The sequence below is a fragment of the Dermacentor andersoni genome, chromosome 5 (assembly GCF_023375885.2).
Source record: "Dermacentor andersoni chromosome 5, qqDerAnde1_hic_scaffold, whole genome shotgun sequence".
Lineage (NCBI taxonomy): Eukaryota > Metazoa > Arthropoda > Arachnida > Ixodida > Ixodidae > Dermacentor > Dermacentor andersoni.
In genome coordinates, this window is record NC_092818.1 from 201,447,867 (window position 1) to 201,468,250 (window position 20,384).

A 20,384-nucleotide genomic window follows, 5' to 3' on the forward strand; every position below is an offset into this window, starting at 1 on the left:
GCTCTCCGGTGGTACCATTTGATCTTCCGACAGCGTTATTGACTTCGACTTCAGGTCGATGATTGCGCCGTGTTGGTTCATGAAGTCCATGCCGAGAATGACGTCTCGTGAACAGTGTTGGAGGATAACGAAGGATAACATTCCAGTCGGCGTTATGAGGTGTCCTCCAGCGGTCCGAATTTGAGGGCCTTCCCATGTAGTCTTAACTTTCTTCAACTGGGCGGCGATGTGTCCGATTGTTACGGAATAATCGGCCCCTGTGTCCACTAAAGCGGGGACTGCATGGCCATCGAGAAGCACGTCGAGGTCGGTGGTTCTTTGTCTTGCGTTACAGTTAGGCCTTGGCGTCGGATCACGGCTGCGTCGCGTTGACCTGTGGATGGTACGTGGCGTCGTCAGGTCATCTTTCGTCGGCGTATTCTGTGCTTCCAGACTTCGTGGGGACGGCGGCGTTTCGTTGTTATGTCGTCGAGATAGTCTCTTCGGCTTCTTCGTCGGCGGCGGAGGATCTTCGTCAGTTCGACGAACAGCAACCGCACCTCCATCGGTTGCCGCTTTTAGTTTTCCGGATATGGGCTCGCAGAGCGGCCCCGGGCTGGGCCAGTGTATGGTCGGCGCTGCGGCGACAGGTAGCGGCCTGGCGATGGCGAACGGGAGGGTCGTCGAGGACTCCTCTGAGTAGCGGCGATGTAGTCGGCGATGTCACGCGGCGCGTTGACGGTGAACCCTCTCAGTCCCAAGTCGCGGTATGGGCATCGGCGGTACACATGGCCGGCTTCTCCGCAGTGATAGCAGAGTGGCGGTGGTCGGGGGCTCGCCAAATGTCCGTCTTCCTCGCGTAGCTGCGCTGGGCGACGATTGGTCATGCTAGCGGCGGTGGCGGTGGACGACGGAACTGCGGCGTTACAGGGACCTTGAAGGCGGGCAATGGCGGCGTAGGTCATCGCTTCCGGCTGGGGTTGCGGTGATTGTGGTTGCACCTCAGGAACTCCGAACGATCGCTGAACCTCCTCTTTGACGATTTCGACGATTGAATCCACTTGAGACCGCGACCTCGGGTAGAACTTCTGCAGCTCCTCCCGTACGACCGCTCTGATAGTCTCACGTAGATCGTCGGTGGCCAGTGATAGAACTCCGGCGTAGTTTGCAGAGTTCGTGCGGCGGTTGAACTGCCGGTTCCGCATCTCAAGTGTCTTCTCGATGCTGGTGACCTCGCGAAGAAACTCGTCGACGGTCTTCGGTGGGCTTCGTACCATTCCGGCGAAAAGCTCCTCCTTCACACCACGCATGAGTAGGCGGACTTTCTTCTCTTCAGACATTTCCGGGTCTACGTGGCAGAGCTCATTTCCTCCGTGAACATCGCAGTGGTCTCATTAGGCAGCTGCACCCGGGTTTCTAATAGCGCTTGGGCTCGTTCTGGGCGTACGACGCTTGTAAATGTCTGCAGGAAGCCGCTTCGTAACAGGTCCCAGGTCGTTAAGGTGGCTTCTCGGTTCTCGAACCACGTCCTGGAGGCGTCTTCCAATGCGAAAAAGACATGTCGCAGTTTGTCATCGCTGTTCCAGCTGTTAAATGTAGTGACCCTCTCATACGTCTCAAACCAGCTTTCCGGGTCCTCGAACGTTGAACCGCGGAACGTCGGAGACACCCTGGGCTGCTGCAACACGATGGGTGACGCTGGGGCTGCCATTGGGGTTGACTTGGTGAGAATCCTCCTGCTCGTCTCAGGCAAAAGTCCGTGCTCCGGGGGCAGTCCTTGCCGTCAGCGGCAACCACGCTTGTTCTTGTTGACGTTGGTGTCGTCTTTCGCGTTCGGGCTTGGGTCACGGCTTTGTGGGGGCGTCCGGTACATGAACGCAAAGCACCTCCACCATATGTCATGTAGTAGTGACGGTGGGGAAAGCAGCAATACTGGGAATGACGAAAATAACGTTTTATTGGGCGAACTTGTGCCCTAAGAAAGAAAACAAGCTATACTCAAGAACGGCGACAGCGGCGAACACAGTCGGCGATCGGCGAAAATCTGATCAGCGGGTCAAGCGCGTCGGCTTTTATACATCAGTCGTCGAATATGTTCCAGAGTAGTCGCTTGGACCCGCGTGTCTTCCACGAAGTTCTACATTATTCACGTCGCGCATACATGCAATCAGATTACAGAAAGTTCGGTGACAGACATCGGATGGAACCATCGATAACATTGCAGAAACTTCCTATACATGCAGGCGCGTCCTGCGCTGTGCGATAATATTTGTTAGGCGGTGAAACGTTGTCGCCCGATAAAGATAAAGAAGTACACGTGTCAATAGCAATCCATCCATCCATCCATCTATCCATCCCATCTAACCAGCAAGATAAGTTTAGATTATTTATAAAAACGGAAGAAACACGCAAGAAATGGATAGGATCCGATCTGTTACAGGCATCGGTACAGCGCAGTGGCGGGCGCTGGCGCCCGCCACTGCGCGACACCGAAGAGGCTTATGCCCCAACCACTGGCACGCGCTGGAAAGCTTCGGCGCGCGCCGAAGGGTCAAATGCGTCAAAGCGTCGGTCGGGAACTCGGTGAAGCGGAACGTCGCGCAGCGATTATGTCTTCTGCCGATGCTAGAAGTTTGCCGACGCGCGGCGAAGCTGCGCCGGCGTGCACCAATGAGAGGCTGCGACGCCTCGCAGGCGTCAACCAATCGGAGGCTGCGGAGCCTCTGGCTGCTAAGCCTGTAATGGCCGACCGTGCGAAGACGCCGGCACCAACGATCGTCCGAGTTTTTTTGGACGCACGACGCGCGCGACACTGTTCCTGAAAGACAGTGTTGTAATAGTAGGCCGACAACGACACGACCGACCGACCGACGACCGTGGGTTGTGGCAGTGCGACGTGGATCCGAAGCGACTTCGAACGACGCCGACTAATCCAACCTGCCCACTGGGTTCCGCCGGGCTCGGTACGATCGTCTGCTAAAACAGCCAACCGAATCACGATTGCCGCAACGCCTGTGCTTGTTGTATGTGCATTTTGTTGTGCTCAAAACGAATGGAAACACGTTTACGAGCTCCGAAGTCTGGATAATCAACACTCGCCTATCGCCGATGTTGTTTACGTTACGCGTAGGCCTAGCGCGTCCATCGAGTTCGTAACTGGCGAGTGAACGAACTCACCTGAGAAACTCTGTCGAAGGAAATGAATTTTCAGGTCCGTTTAGTGCTGCAGTGATATAAAATATGGCACTCTTGACTTCGTGTGACCTGTGATGTGGTGAATGAACCGTGTGGAAGATGGGTTGGTCAACCGCGGCGTGTTTCGTGTGGTGTCGGTTGACTCAAGTTTAACGGGCAAGCTCTGCGCTGTTTCCAGTGGTAAAGATAACTTCCGAAAGTGAAATACACTAGTAGCCGAACTATTGGAAGTACTTACATAATCAGCCGTGCCGCCTGTTTCAGCTGACAGTGCGCTCTTCTATTCGGCATGTGAATCCAGTTCAGTACAAGTTCACTGTACTCATTCACTCACTTCTTTCTAGTGCGTCCGTCTTTTGGGCTAGTTGGGCATAAATCGCTCGTGTAGCAATCAAGAACACTGACGCACTGAAGCATACGTGACAACGCAGTCATGTTTGAGTGAGTGTGTCGTTATAGTTGAGCACTGCAAAATGAAATTATCTGTTTGCAACGTGTGCCCTGTGTGCAGTGCATAGCAGGACCTGCATCATGCAAGACCAATGCATGTAGCAGCGTATACCACGATTGCTTCGATGCCCGCTTCAGAAGCAGCAAGTACGGAGTCAATGAAACTGTAATTGATTTTTTATCTCACTTTTTGCTTATGGAAAGTGTAGATGGTGTGAGTGCATTGTGGGGAAGGTGAAAAGGTGTCATCAGTGTTTTGTGCAGTCAGTATGCTTAAACTGCTGGAATCCCTTCAGCCTCTACTAAAATGTTTCTTGCTGCGATACTATAAATTGTAGTCAGGACAAAGATGTACTCAAAACCAAGTTACTAATGCATCTGCACAGAATGTGTTTGATTAACAAGTTAACGCTTCCACAACAACAATATGCCGATGCACAGCATATGTGCTTACAATAAATACATTCCGTAAAGGTGAACGACTGGGCCTACAATATCAAACTTTGTAGTAGCACCGTAAAAAGTGCTGCCATGCGTATCAGCCACAACGAAACTGCTGCACGTCCAATCTTCTTCCTTGGAGGCACTTCTATAAAGACTGTTCGGGCCCTTCCCATTCTGGGTGTAGCATGTAGCTGTTCTCTCAACGTTTCCACATATGTCACCAGCACTGTATGTAAGCACCGGCCCTTTCTTGGGTTTGTATCCCGTGTCTCCCTTCCCTGATGACCTAAGGTTTTCCGAGCACTTTACACTTCTATCATTCTGTCACGACTTGAGTACTGCTCATCAGTATAGTTCCCGTACCAAACTCGCGACGCTAACAAGCTTAAGCTTGTTCAGCGCCGGACAATACGCACCCTTTACTCCCGTCTTTTCGGTTGTCACAAGCTCATGCCAGCCTTCGAGGATTGCCTCAAACCCCTCAAGTAGCACACCCTGCAATACCAACGCAACATTGCACTAGTCTATACTGCAGGGTGTTTGACCTCTCTCTGGACAGCAGTAATCTTTCTTCAGTTCGTCTGAACAAGTGGTCAGCACAGCCTGAGCCCTCATCACGCCTGTATGGCCCGACACCACAACTCCATGATTATATCTGGCATGCAGAGCTTTCTCTCCACCCCCCTGGCGATTTGGATTCTCCTTCCTTGGAACCAGACTTCATTGGCGCTCCTGTGTGTTGTGCACCTGTTGAATGTGTGTGTGTGTGCCGTGCTGTGTTATTGAGCAAGTGTGTGTGTGCACGTGGAGGGGAAGGAAGTGTCTTCTGCATCCTGCAAATTGCTGCTTTAGATGGCTGGTTATCAGATGCTCTAACATACAGGCATCAGCCTTCTTTTTAGTCTAGTGTGCCAAGTTACCACTAAGATTATTATTATTATTATTATTATTATTAGAATCATCACTTTGATCACATTGATTGTGTTGAAGCCAGCGTGACACATAATTCAAAATATTTCTGGAGCTTTGTGGGCTCTCTCTTCTAAAAGGAGTGCCAAAGATGTACGTCTTCTTCATGAAAATAGCGGTGTTGTTTCGAACACTGCTGATGCCTTTGCAGAACATTTCTGTTTGCTATACGGTGTGAAATATGCTTCAAGTAACCTTCCTTCTCAGTCTGGCGCAGTGTATGCTAACAGTCAATGAAAACCTCGTGTCCAAGTATATGAAGTGCCTTAAACTTTGCCTTAAACTTTCCCTTTCTTGTGGTGTTGATGGTATTTCCTCCACAGAGCTTAACCCTTTGAGACGCTGTCTACACAATTGGGCACAGCAGGAGCTTGCATCAATAGCAAAAGCACTGATGAAAGTAATGGTATTTAAAATGTGTTTCATACATCTTGAAACACTTATTATTGGAACTGTGCTGCAATTTTGAATAATGTGCAGAATGTTCTAACAAAATGAGTGGGAAGGTAGAGGGCTGGGTGTTGTTACTCTGCGTCAGTATGTTGTATGAAACGGGTTCACTTCTTTCATTGTTTTTTACAATGTCGTGCACCAGGCATAATTGTCAAGTGGCTGGATAAGTGCTTTTCAAGCTTTTCAAAACATGAAATAGTACATGTTTTCATATTTTGTGCTCCTGTAGTGAGTTTTCGCATGGAGTCGAAATTTTGTAAACTTGACAAAACTCGCTAAACAATTGAAAATTCTTAATATTGTCTGCAGCTGTACACTTTCTACGATTCTGAGGATGCAAGAGATGTGGTGAAAGCAACTTTTCAATCAACGGGATAAAGTGGTGTCTGAAAGGGTTAAGACGTATGGAAGCATACTTGTTCCTCGTTCTCACGTCGTGTCCTTTCATGATCATGTGATGGTGCATTTCTCGTATCTCCGACACGAGTTGTTCACATGACCTGCGACGAAGAGATGACAGAAGACATTGTAAGGCCGCCTTTGAATCGCAGAATATTGCCCACCGATTAGCCGGTTGGTTATTAATATAATCAACGGCACCTCGGAGGGCAACAAGCTCCGAACCGGTCGATGTTGTCAAGTGAGAAAGAAATCTTGTATTGGATGCTTAGTGATCGTGATGGTATAACCACTGCGCTGGTGGAGCTGGTCTGAGTGGAAGAACCATCCGTATATGTGTGGACTCGATCAAAGTAGAAAGTGTGCAAACAATCCAGAGCTGCTTGCTTCAAGGCCAAGGTAGGCAGGACGGTCTTCTTTCTTATCCCTGGAACCATAAGACTCACTTGAGGTTGTTTTAAACACCACAAAGCTGAGGTTGAACGTGCTGAGGGTGTGAAGCCCGATGGTAAGGAGGCACGATGGATGCTGACCTTGTTGGAGAAGGACGCCTGTGGTCGTCGTTCTGGCATGAATTAAGAAAGTGCAATAATATGCTATGTGCCTGATCGTATGCATTGTGCTATTAATTTCTTCTGAGTTTTAATAGTGGCTGGCTACAGTATGCAGTGTTGTGCAATAAAATAATATGCCACAGCAATTATTGCGTGCCTCGCAGAACAAATTGAATATATCTTTCCCAGTCAAAACATCATAGCAGGCTGAAAACAATAAACTGCAATTTTTCTTTTTGTGGTGACGAAGTGTATAAATTGTGAAAATAACCTGTTTATATATTTCTTATACTATGCAAATGAGCTGCTCCCATACATTCGAATAAGTGCTTCAATAGTACGACTTGGCAAAGGGCAACGAAAGACTCCTATTAAAACCCTCTAATTCTCAAGCTTGTATTATCTGACGGTATGTCATTTCATTAATGTAAAGAAAGGCAAACTTGATATGTGGAAACCAGTTACAATAGAACATGGCCCTTACACTGTGAAAATGTTTTGTAGCAATACACTCAATGTGAAGGCCTCCGGATGTGGTGTTGATGCATCAAAACAGCCTAGACTAATAGAGGTGCTCCATGGGCTAGATTTGGCAGAATCAAGAATTGGGGGGAGACAGGATACGAATTACATACATTTTAGCTATTCTAGTTTTTTTTGTGTGTGTGTGTGTGTGAGTGCTACAGGTGTTTCAATTCTGTTTTGCTGATTTTCTCAGAACCCACTTTTTCACAGTTCTCTCATGCACCAACAAGCATAATTATATTGACACGGATGCTTTATCTGTAGCCGGTTACCGTATTTCTCCGGCTAAAAAATGTTAAACGTTATCGCTCGGTGCAGGATGCGCCTGAACGTATCGGAAGTTTCGCGAATGTTATCGATGGTTCTGTCTGTTGTCGACGAACCTTGCTAATCTGATTGCATACGCGACACGAATTGTGTTGTAGTTTCTGGAAGGCGCGCGGGCACCAGCGAATAGGCTGTAACTTTCGACGACTGCCGTATGCAAACCTACGCGCTTGACCCGCAGATGAGATTTTCTACGATTGCCGACATTGCTCGCCGCTATCGTTGCGATTGAGCCGGCACTATTTATTTACCGTCACTACTACGTGGCAATATTTCCAACACAGATTTTTTTCAGTTATACATTGCACGCCCAATTCTTACATGGATGGCTGTGCAATAAGCTACCAAAAAATGAAATGGTGCAAGTTTTCGTCGTGCAGGTGTTTGCAAAGCGATCTTGCAGACAGACGACGCGCGAGCGCTGATGTCGATATTTTGTACACTATTCTTACTTCAAAAATAAAAAACTGTTGCGGCAGGTGTATATTCATTATTCAAACGTGTTTTTTATATCTAAAAGCACATACAGATCACTAACTTATTCTTTCAAGCTTAGTTTACAGCAGGCTGTTTTAGGCCGGACTTTGACGGATGAAGACGGAATAGTCCAGCAACAGTGCGCCGCAGCCGAGGAGCGAGCTTCGGCGCGCGTCGGAGCTTGTCTCCAGTGGTTGCGCGCCCTTTCCCTCCAGCCGAAGCGAAGCGACGCGTTCGCTTGCCAGCGCGCGCCGAAGCTTTCGGCGCGTGCCAGTGGTTGGGGCATTAGGGTGTAAGCGCCCGCGCGCCTTAAGAGGAAGCTTTAGCTCGAGTGCTCCTATCTAAATACATGTAAAAGGAGAATTCGTTTTTCTCGGCAACCACTGCACCAAATTTGACGAGGTTTGTTGCATTTAAAAGACAAACTTAAGATCTAGTGACTGTTGGTTTCGAATTTTTGAGTTAGGTTGTCAATTTTTTACTAAAAATTGGCAAAAATCGAACATTTTCAGAAAACGAAACTATCAAGTTTACAACTCTGTTACTCAACCACTGAAAATGATAATACAAGTCTGTGAATTGCATCTAATAGTACATCTAAAGCGGACAAAATTGATATGTTACACATGAATATAAAAAAAATTTAATCGTAGGGAAATACAACTTTTGCAAAACCATTGTAACCAAGGTAACAAATTCACGTAAGATGTAAAACGACATATTGAATTTGTCCGCTTTGAATGATCTAATGGATGCCGTTTACAGAACCGCGATATCAGTTCTTGATGCAGAGCTATGAATTTGTAAACTTCGTGCTTCTATTTTTTTCAAACGGTCAAATATTTGAAAATCATTTTAACAAAATTCAAGCCCTAAATCGAAATTCCGCTTCCAACAGTCACTAGAATTTAACTTTCTCTCTCAAATGCAACAAATTTCATTAAAATCGGTTCAGGGGTTATCTCAGAAAACCGTTTTTGCGTTTTTACATGTATTTGAATAGGCCGCGTCGGAGTTGGGCCCGAGCTAAAGCTTCCTCTTAAAACTGTCCGCAGCTACAACGGGCCAAGACACGCTCATTGCTGCTGTGTTGACCACGAATCCTGCAAGCGTGGCGCGTGGTTTTCTCTTATAACAGTGGTTCACTTGGTGCGAGAGATGGCGGACGTATGCGCCACTCTGCTACCTGTAGAAGCGCGTAGAGTAATTATGCGCCAAGCATTCCCGTGGCGCCATCTGTTGCGGATGGCACTGCAGCAGCGCGGTCCAAGACGGCAGGTGTCGCAGTTACTATAGGTAGCCGTGTGGCAGAATAGACGCCAACTTTAAGGTGGCACGCACCCACGTCGTAGTAGCAGTAGTAGAGCACGAGTCCCCGGTCGAAGAGCGTCGAGTCCACCCGCGGGTGTCCCTCTCTGAACTTGGGCACGCCGCCGTGTAGGTCCGCTTCGGCGGTCATCCGGGCGCCCAGCTCGTCCTCCATGAAGTGGAACGACTGCTCGAACACGGACATGCCCTGCACCTTCTGGCACGCGCCGCCGTCGTACCTGCGTCGCGTCTTTCAGCTGTTTGACTCCCGAGCCACGCTGAGGCGGCGACACGTCTTAAAGGACGGGAAGCACAGGCAACGTATACGACAACGCAATCTACTACGTTTCCCTGTAGCGCTTTTAATTAGCCTATCGTGAGGGTCCATTTGCATTATATGGGTCACCTGCGCTTGTTTTCGGAACTATAGCATAAAGAACACGTTCACGTAAATGTCGAAGCTCGTGGTCATATCAAACTCATCACTGCATGGTGTTCACTATGTTAAAGCTGATTCGCAATTATGAAGGTTTAGCAGTGTTATCATTATTTGATGAGAAACACATGCACAAATATAAAAATAACAAAAAAAAAAACGACAACAAAGGAACAGACTGGCATCAGAAGGGGCACAACGCCTGCCTCTTCTTCAGGCTGGCTGTGCGAATACATATAGACACCTGAGAAGAAGGCAATGCATTTAACATTTGTGCCGTGAGGTAATAACTGCACAAGTGATGCCCGTGCAGTACGATAAACAGGGCACTTTATGCGGTCCTGCAAGTATTCTATACTTGTGGACAGCACGAGAAGAGGGGAGTCCCCTCACGCGCGTGCAGAACATTTAGTTTTCCCAAAACAATGGCAGTCAAGGAGTTGTCGCGCATATCTTTCCAAGATACTGAATTGATCCACTCATGTTGACACGTATACGGTGACAAGAAAAGATGCGTATGCGGAGCAATTGCTCAACAAGTCTGCCAAGATCGAGCCCCGACTGCTGCAGCGCCAAACTCATTAACTGATGTAGTACCAAAACTGCGCAGACTTTCCGCCGATGAGTTACCCTAAGAGACCGACTTAGGAGACAGAGCACGCTCTTTGTGCGTTACGTAGTGTGACAACGTTTCGTCTCCACTGTTTCATCACAAGTCCTAGACGACGCCAGTTTACTGCATGAAGGCAACTTCTACAGTGATGTATGACTACCGTGATGCGCGGCGCACGATGGCTTCGAAAGACAGAAAATTGTAGGCGGCCCTAATCTTTGACTTAAGTGTCTTATACCCGTGTCACACGGGCAACTCGGATCTCCTTCAAACTTCCTTCCCTTAAAGGACCGCTAGGGAGTTTCGCCTCAAAGGAGTTAGCTCCGTGTCACAAGGCCTATAAGCGAGCTTTTGAAAGCTGCCGCTGGGGGCCCATTAGGCGCTGCTCACCTCGTACGCAGTCATGAAAGAAACACGTTATATATTGCTAAAAAGTTTTGGTTACTTGTCTTTTCTTACAAAATCGCGTTGACCAAAACAAGAAATGGCGCAGTCAGGGCAAACGCAGCAGCCATTCTGAGAACGCCCGGTTCGAGAGTCGAATGCATACGCACAACTCAAATATCTTTGTCAGTGCTCAAATACTATATTATATGCAATAAAAGCAGTTATAATTGCTGGTAAAAGTGAAATTAATAAAAATGAGGGTGATTTCTTGACTCGAAATTCAAGCACGCTGGGAACAAGAGTACTCCCTTCAGTCTGCAAGGGAGATCTTCCATCTCCTTTCGCTAGGAACTTCCTTCCTTTGCTAAAGGACTGCCGTGTGACACGGCGCGCACCTCCCTCGAGATAAAGACGTCCTTGGTTGAAGGGAGTTAAAAGGACTTTAGCCGCGCCCGTGTGACAGGGGTATTAGTGACTCGCACTTCGTGTCCTTTAGGTTAAGCGAGCGAAAGCCTTTCCCCTAGTACGATATGCGGGCGAGGAGCGAAGGAGAACGAGGAGGAATAGAGTTACTGTATATGCTACCACAGGTAGCAGAGTTGCGCGTAGGTCCGCCATCTTCCCTGGGAAGCAACCAAATCTATGCGGCGAAGCCGCACTCCGTTTTTGCAGGCGGCATGCCTACCGTATCGTCGATCGACAGTTGGTGGTTTTGCATCGCTTTTGGACTGCTTGTCTGCCTAATCGCAAACAAAGCGCATCGAAACAGCTGACTGCATAAGATCGTCAAGAAAAAAGGCGCCGAGATCGGTCCCCACCGAAGCTTAGGCCTAGCGTATCCGCCGAGTCCATCTGCACGCTCTCGGCGCGCCTAGGCTCAGGAATCAAGAAGTCTAACACGGATAAATCACTCTATATTTCAGCTTTCGCATTGGTGTTCTTAAATAAACCATTTTTTCATGTTTACAGTGCCAGCACAAGTAGCGATGAGCGCGGATGTGACGCGTCATAAACACAGGTATATATGTGCTGTCGCGGAAGGCTCCCGGCACTAGCTTGCACTTCTCTGACGAAGATAAATGACTAGACAGACGTGTCGACTGAAAGGCATCACTGAACTAAGAAAACGTTGCATATTCTTCGCGTGAAGAACAAGAAACAGCTATCCAAATCAGTAGTAACAGACCATACAGCGTCCCGGGTCGGCGGTTCATTTAGGACTTAAGTTAAAATGCCAGTCGCAAGTGAAAATCGATGTTGTGGCACTTCCGAGCATGCTACTGAATACGGACAGCAAAATTTTCTTGGTGGTACAGGCGTGAGTTTTATATGCAGGGCGATAGCGCATCTACCATGACTAAGCGAGACATCTCTGTGAAACTAAAACTGCTTCTCGATCCTTGACATGGAATATTATCTCTTTCTGGCGTGGTACAGTGGTAAAGGACCCGGGTTGGGATCTGTAGGTCCGACGATCGAATCCTGGTCGGATCTACTTTTTTTTCTTTTTTTATTGCACCAAATCGCTCTATGTTGCTCTTTGTATTCCAACAAAATGTATACGGTGTCCAGGCACGGCGTGTTTAACGCGCTATAGTCATTTTTCGCACCAGTACCCAGTGCCTCCGAGTACGCCGCGCCTGCCCAGCATCCAGCGCGCGGCACTGGACCTATAATCCGGCACTGCACTGAACACTGGATAATGGGTACTCGGTTTTGCATTAGGGATAACTGCTTATGTGCCAAAGCTCTCAACGTGTAGGCAGTCTAAAACATTACTGGTGAATCAATGACCAACCATTAGTATTTCGACACTGGTACCCCATTAGACTTGCTGTAGAAGCGTACCCACCTACTAGCAGGCACTGGATATCAGCCACACTGGATATCAGCCACACCTGCAAGTATCACTTCATTATGTGCCTTTTCACTGCAAGGATACCAAAAGTAACCTCCTGTGGGAGTGTAGTGAAAGTTTTTCTCTTACAGGATTGACATAGCTATATAGCTAGCTCTCCGCAGCTAGCCCGCACGCGAACAGCGAACGCCAAGGTCGGCCGGATTCGCTTTGAATTTGACTGGCGATAACTTGTGTCAATCCAGTTCGCTGCAGCGGCGGCGTCGGGAAATACAAAAATTGGCCCGAGCATCTGCTTCTCCGCAATGCACGGTTGCTTGACTACCACGTGATGACGCTCTGCCAATAGAAGCGCTAGCGGCGTGATAAAACAGACGCGCAACTCTGCTACCTGCGGTAGCATATACAGTAACTCTAAGGAGGAAGCGTAGAGCGCGCCAGCTGGCGGAGCGTAGCCCCCTAGCGAGCGGCGCACGAAGCGCACCTCACGCGCCCTCTCCTGTGCTGACGTCAGATCATGTAATGAGCGCGCGTGCGGTGTTGTGGCAAGCAAGCAAGCAGGTGCGCCCCGGGAGAGGAGAAGCGAGAAAGAAGTGACGTCATATTCGCTCTGCTAGGCAGATGTTCAGGGGCCGAATCTTATAACCATGCTTATAACGGTTTTAAAGAGGAACGGTTCACTTGACCTCATCTGATTGGTCAAAATTTTTATTGCGTCAGAGGCCGTCAGAGACAGCGGGGCGGCACCGCAAATTATGATCACGTCACGCAACTGTCAATCATTTCCAAAGCGAACCCGTGGTTGGCTAAGAGCGGTAACGGCGAAAGGGTAGTCCGCTGTGGGGGCACTATTCTGGACATTCCGCCATTTTCTTCGGTGCGTGACGTAGACGCGACGCAAATAAAATGGCGCTGATGGCCCCATTTTGCTTTAGTAACGTGATGCCAACTTGACGCTTTGCCTAAGAAACTTACATGAAGCCACTGAACCTAAGGTTCTCGGTAAAGCAAAACACTTTTCCTCCGCAGTAAAAATAAAGCAGCTACCTCAAAGCGCATGATCATTCCGTCGAAAACGCTTCTCGCTTCCCTCGTCTGCTGTGTACAAGCTGTCGTCTGCTTCATTAGCTAGGATGCGTGCACCCGGGAAACGGAATGAGTCATCGTATGTTGGCGCCTATGCGCTTGTTTTCTACCTCGAGGCAACGTACGCGACCGACAAGTGGTGATGAGCACGCGTTCTAGGCCGCATTATCGCTATCTCGCGAAACGCAAGTGACTCAGCCCAACTCGCCTGGCTGATAAACGGCCGAATATCACCGATAGCGTTGCGCGCGCCAGAGATATCTGCTAGCGCGACGCACGCGCCGGCGCTGCCATCTCTTGTTCAGGGGCCGAATCTTCTAACGGTTCGGAATACGAACCGTTCGCTTCGCCGCTTACGTCACTAGATGTGCCACTCCCAAGACGGTGGTGGAAGAAGGGGAGGTCGCCACCAATAGATGAGAGGGTGCCACATCTGAAGTGTACGTCATTATATGACGAGCTAATCGAGGAATTGCAGAATGTTTCTGCTTGCTAAATAAATGTAAAATATAAATAAAATATACGCAAAGTTCTGAAGTATAAACGTGTGATGCCGGGCGTTTACGCAATGCAGAAGTAATTTATTAATGTCATTATTTTTCACTCTCAGCCGACAGGCGGTATCGCAAGCGTAAGCGAGTTGGCAGAGCGCAGAGCTGTGTCGTCTGCTACCAGGAGCTCGCACGATGCACGCAACAGGAACGCACTGCCAGCACTTCTTAAGTAGCGAGCGCGACAAAACCGTGAACTGGTTCTTAGGGACACCTTTACTAGCCGTCTATATCAATTTTCCTTCTTTTTTCGCCCTTCGTCATCGGCTCGGACATGACTCGCTCGCCGCCGCGCTGTCACTATCCCTGCGATCTGCCCCACGGCGCGTCGCGTGATAGAAGCAATGGAACTTGAAATCGAACATCATGATGTACGCGCCCTGCATTGCCTACGCGAAGTAAAATCGAACAGTGCTGTGCTGACGGTGCGCGCTGTGCCGTGAAATTGAGGAACAAAGTATGGCACTCCCGGAACTAGAGAAAAAATGGCAGCCAAATAAGAGACCTTCCCATCCTGACTCTATAGTTTTATCAGCCGAACGAAAGAAGCACTGAACCAGCCTATAGGTTGAACCCTTCTGATTGCTGAACGGCGATCTGATAGCTATTCACGCTGGCGATAGCACTGGGAATTCGATCTCACCATGCAAATATCTCCTTGGCATTGTCTTTGAAGCGGAGGTCACGGGAAAGCTGACCTAGCCCTTCTACCGGCCAACGCAGTAATTGCGAGAGAAACTTCATGGACAGTGTCGGCAGCAGAGATCTAGGCCACTCCGATGAATGCTTCATGTCCGACCGAGCTCTGGGATCTGCAGGCCGGTGGCGATGAACCACAGCGCGTAATATTCCTTCATCTGCGTGGAATGACCACTGGTACGCTTGCACCCGACTCTCCTCCATTTGATAGCGTAGCCTGCAAAAAGTCTACTTAGAAAGGCGGCAAGGGCGGTGCAACTCATTATCCGTCACTTCTTCGGACGCGTACCGCACTTCCAGCCGTGGTCGACACCGAAAGAGCAACGCCAAGCAGACGACAAAGGCGAGTAATAGCCTCCGAAGCAACCAACGCACGCGCGCGCGACACCCGCGTGTATCCGGGGTCGCGCGACCGGCGCGCGCGGCCAGGGTCGCAAGCCAACAGCCAAGCCACAGCAACGGAACCCAAAGCGGACTACCCCTTCGCCGGTTCCTACGACCGGTTCGCTTTGAAGATGATTGACAGATGCGTGACGTATTCATAAATTGCGATACCGTCCCGCTGCCTCTGACGACCTGTGACGTAACCAAAATTTTGCCCGATTAGGTGAGGCCAAACCGTTATAAGATTCGGCCCCTGGGTTCTGACAGTCTATACCAAAACAGATACCGCGAAGTGCGGCTCTAGGCGACCACAGGCGGTTCGCCGCAACCTCCCAACTCGTACGGCAGCGCACGCACTGCAGAAGGTAGAAGGGCAGGTCGGTGGGCAGCCGCACGGCCGCGTCCACGCTGCCGTCGGCCCGGCAGCAGAAGTACAGCGTCGTGTTGTGCGCCGTGTATCGGCCCCGCGGCAGGAACCCCTCGGCACGGTTGCGCGCCTCCGGGTCCGAGGGCCGCCGGTCGATCCAGGTCACGTGGCCGCCGCCGCCGCTCGGGAAGCCCTCGGGACACGTGTCGCCCACCTGCCGGCCCAGAGTGGCGTCTGCATTTAAACCGGCACGACCTCTCGCGCCCTATGCTGTCTTCGCTTACGCGTTCGCGCTACGTACGACGGATGGGTAAGGCCCATCCAAGGTAAGGCGGCGGCACACGCCACTTAGCAGCGACTAATTATACATTCTGTACTTAGTGGAGGGTGAAATTTCACTCTTGCCTTGATTTCAGCCACCAATCTGATAACATCCGTTCGGTCAATTCTACCCGTTCGAACAAGTCTGCCCCGTTGCTTTGAGCCCTCTATACAGAGTGTGCCGTCAGATGTCCGGCCGTTTGGCTCCCCACGCGCAGCGCAGTACCCTCGGTACTTGACTCGGTAATACTCCTGTCCTGGATTCAAACAACAAAGAGCTTCCCCTAGAATTATTGCAGATATTTTCTTTGGCAATTTCCTGTTTGAAAGTTCCGTATGTTCCCAGTGGCGATTTCGTCTGCATCACTGTTTTCCACAGACCCCTCTCTGTTTCTTTAACCTTTTTCTTAAGCGATGTTTCTTGGCTTGCTTCCATGCAGTTGTCCAAATGTTTGCGCGACAGTTTTCTGTGTCGCTTCCTCCATTTTGTGTCGACATTTCTTCCATGTACAAGTAACTGAAAACTTTCCATGTCCACCGCTTTCCCGCCATTTCTCTCAATCGCTCCTCAAAATCTATCTTGCTGCTAGCTTCCCTGCCCTCGAAGGATGTCCATGCCATGTCACCCTGCACCCCTTGTTTTGGTTCATTTCCGTGTGCCCCTAAAGCAAGCCTACCTACCCCTCACTGCTTAATTTCCAACCTTGCTCGAACCTCTGATCTCATGCACAGGAGCGCATTGCCGAAAGCCAGACTAGGGACCATCACCCGCTTCCAAATCCCTCTCACAACCTCACAGCTGCATTCCTGCTACCTTTAGTCGTTACATATTCTTCCTGTTCCAATAGGTACTCAGCCCCATTGTTTAGCCACATGCCAAGATATTTGCACTTGTCCACTACCTCCAGCGTAACCTCCTGTACCCTATTCTCGCCGCCCTGATTATCATTAAAAACCATGACTGCCGATTTTTCGTTACTAAACTTTGAACCTAACCTATCTCCCTCTTCACCGCAAATGTCCACCGATCCCATGCAAGCCGCGCTTTCATCACAATTTGAATCCCGTCACGCTGAGGTAATGCAGGCATTTGGTGGCCTTAAACGCAGTAAAGACACACTTGCTCAACAGGTTTCAGACCTATCAACCAGACTACAAACTCTTGAGACAATTGTTGAACCTCTTGAAGGTGCACAGACCTCGGGAGATATTAGTAGCATGGTTTCTGCGGCTGTTAAATGTGAGAACGCCGAGCTCAAATCAAGGTTAGATAACCTTGAAGATCAGCGACGGAGGACAACCTGATCTTTTATGGAATCCCCGACAAGCCGTCCGAGACCTGCGAGGAGTCAGAAGCTCACATTTGTGACCTTGTTTCACGCCATCTTCAATTAAACATTTCTGGCCATAACAGTCTTAGAGCCGACCGACTGGGACAGTTTGTGGCTTCCAAGCCTCGTCCTCTAATTGTGACGTTCGCTTCATATAAAACCCGAGAAAGCATTTTATCACAGAGAAAATAACTTAAAAATGAAGGTGTTTCTATATGTGAAGACTTTTGCCGAGAAACGCGGCAATGGCGGAAAACGTTAATTGAGTTTGGCAACGCTGCACACATATCTTTTCCTCTACGCTCGAATAAGCCTTTAATGAATAAAAAGACGTACATCTATTGTGCAGCCACTGATACGGTGTGCGAACGTGAGGCAGAGCCGCGTGCGCCCGAAAAAAGTGTGGGCCCGAACCCTCTGTAGCTTGTCTTCAGCTCGACCCCCTTGCAGCAATGAGTACTTTTTTTACAAACATACGTAGCATCTTCAACAAGCGCGCTCAGCTTTCTTCTATCGTTGATTTTGCGGGGCAGATATTATCATTCTTAGTGAAACGTGGTTGTCGGCAAAAATAAGTATATGCAAAATGAAATATTCGATTGTGAAAAAGCATACATTTATCGGTACGATCGCGACGTTCGCTCGGGCGGAGGCGTTTTAATTGGTATCGCCGATGCGCTCAACTCTTCAATTATTAGTGCTGCCTCTTCTTTGGAACTGATTTGTGTACGCGTAAATTTTTCCTCTCGTGACTTCATTATTTGCGCATGCTATATGTCGCCTACTGCCTCACCCTCTTTTTGTCCCGATCTTCACGATATCCTTAACATATTATTTGTAAGATATCCGAATTCACCTTCTTTCCTTCTGGACGATTTTAACTTCCCGAACATTAAGTGGCAATCCCAACTTGTTTCTTTAGAGCACAATTCGTCTGAGTGCACTCAATTCATAAACCTATGTTCTGATTTCAACCTCACTCAGCTCATCCACCAACCAACACGCATTACTCCTAATTGCTCTAACAACTTTGATTTGATCCTCACTACCTCACCTGACCTTGTTTCTGCAATAAGTTATCAGCCAGGAATAAGTGATCACTTAGTGTTGCATTTTGATATCCAAACTCGTGTTTGTATAAAAAAAAGTGTAATGCATACCCGTGATTTTTTTAGAGCCGATGTTCAGGCTATGACGGTAGAAATGGAACGCATTGTTGATGAATTTATTGCTGAGTTTGATCAGCGTTCGGTCAACGAAAACTGTGATGTACACAACCAAATTACTGCACCTTATTGATCGTTATGTACCCAAAAGAATTGTTTAATCTGACCAACGTTCCCCGTGGTTCAATACAACATTACGCCACCTACCTAACAAAAACAAGCGCTTGTTTCGATGCGCGAAACGTTCGAACCTCGTTGTGCGTTGGTCAGATTATCAAGCCGCTAACGCTGCTTATGTTCGGGCGGTTGCTGAAGCAAAACAAGTTTTTTTTTACTGTTACGCTTCCTTCGTACTTGCGCAGTAACCCTCGTAAATTTTGGAGCGTTGTTGGCGGCAAAACTAACAGGCAAATACGTTTAGAACATTCCGACATCACTCTTCCTACGGATGAATAAAAAAAAATATGGGGTTTTACGTGCCAAAACCACTTTCTGATCATGAGACACGCCGTAGTGGAGGACTCCGGAAATTTCGACCACCCGGGGTTCTTTAACGTGCACCTAAATGTAAGTACACGGGTGTTTTCGCATTTCGCCCCCATCGAAATGCGGCCGCCGTGGCCGGGATTCGATCCCGCGACCTCGTGCTCAGCAGCCCAACACCATAGCCACTGAACAACCACGGCGGGTACGGATGAATTCTGCATTGTGTTGAATAATGTTTTCACATCAGTTTTTCACAAAATGTCACCTGTTTGTAACAGTTTGATTGTCATTCGGAATTTCCCGCCCATGGACACCATTGTAATAGATTGGCACGGTGTAACAAATCTAATTAGTGGCTTAAAAATATCTTCATCTGCAGGACCCGACGAAATCACGTCGAAAATTCTCAAATGTACTGCCGTGTATTCATGTATTATTCTCTCTAAAATTTTTGAACAGTCCATACCGTGCTCAATTATACCCGGCGATTGGACAGATGGGAATGTGGTTCCTGTTCAGAAGTCAGGTACTACACATTCGCCCAAGAACTATCGCCCTATCTCATTAACCAGTATTCCTTGCAAAATTCTAGAACATATTGACAAATTCATTTTTTAACCCTTGTCAGCACGGTTTTAGGACGCACTTTTCATGTGAAACTCGGCTATTATCATTTACCAATGACCTGTTCTTTATTGCTGACCTAGGTTTTGATACTGACTACATTTTCCTGGATTTTGCCAAGGCATCTGATACGGTCCCACATAATTTACTGATCCTTAATAAGCTCAGCAAACTTAATATTGATCCTAAAGTCTTACCTTGGATTAGAGACTTCTTGACTAACAGAACACAGTATGTAACAGCTAATGATTACTCTTTTCCTTCCTCTGCTGTAACACCGGGAGTGCCGCAAGGATCGGTGCTGGGCCCACTGCTTTTCCTCGTCTATATTAACGACCTCCCTGACTGCATTACGTCTTCCTCTATTAAGCTCTTCGCTGACGACTGTGTACTTTACTAAAGAATTACTAATCCATCTGATGCATGTAAACTGCAAAATGATCTGAATAATGTGTCACTCTGGTGCAGTAAATGGCTAATGCAACTTAACGTAACCTAACGTAAAGCTATGCAAATTTCCCGCCGTTCAAAATGCAGTAACACGCGCCTATACTTTCTTAACAGTAATCAGCTAACGCCTGTTGACTCATACAAGTATCTCGTCCTCCATATCACAAATAACCTCTCATGGCACACCCACATTGAGTAAGTCTGTAATAATGCTAACCGCATGCTTGGATACCAGCGTCGTAATTTTGCATCTGCGCCTTCATCCCTTAATGTAATTATTTACCGAACATTGGTACGATCAAATCTCGAATACGCTCAAACTCTTGCCCTGGAATCAATCCAAAACAGTGCAGCTAGATTCATTTTATAACATTACTTGCGTCATTCCGGCGTTACAGCAATGAAAAATGCCCTAAACTTACCCGATCTTTCATCCCGTATAAAATGCGCTCGCCTTTCGCTGTTTCATAAAATTTTCCACTTCAACCCTGTATTAAAAGAGCAGCTTCTCACACAGCCGTTTTATGTTTCATCTCGTACAGATC

The 20,384-nt window shown here is 48.2% G+C and overlaps 1 protein-coding gene across 9 annotated transcripts in view; it reads right to left on the bottom strand.

The window, feature by feature from the left end:
• The window catches only part of LOC126532264 (uncharacterized), a 253,753-nt gene that overhangs the window by 93,181 nt on the left and 140,188 nt on the right, over positions 1 to 20,384 (bottom strand). For 8 of the 9 annotated variants that reach the window (XM_072288496.1, XM_072288493.1, XM_072288491.1 and 5 more), the window contains exons 11-12: positions 15,452 to 15,675; positions 9,114 to 9,319 (exon numbers count right to left, since the gene is read on the bottom strand). In XM_072288496.1, the coding sequence (XP_072144597.1) occupies positions 9,114 to 9,319; positions 15,452 to 15,675 (430 nt within the window). Of the gene's footprint in view, positions 1 to 9,113; positions 9,320 to 15,451; positions 15,696 to 20,384 lie in introns of all 9 variants that reach the window. The other variant, XM_072288492.1, reaches the window with a different exon arrangement.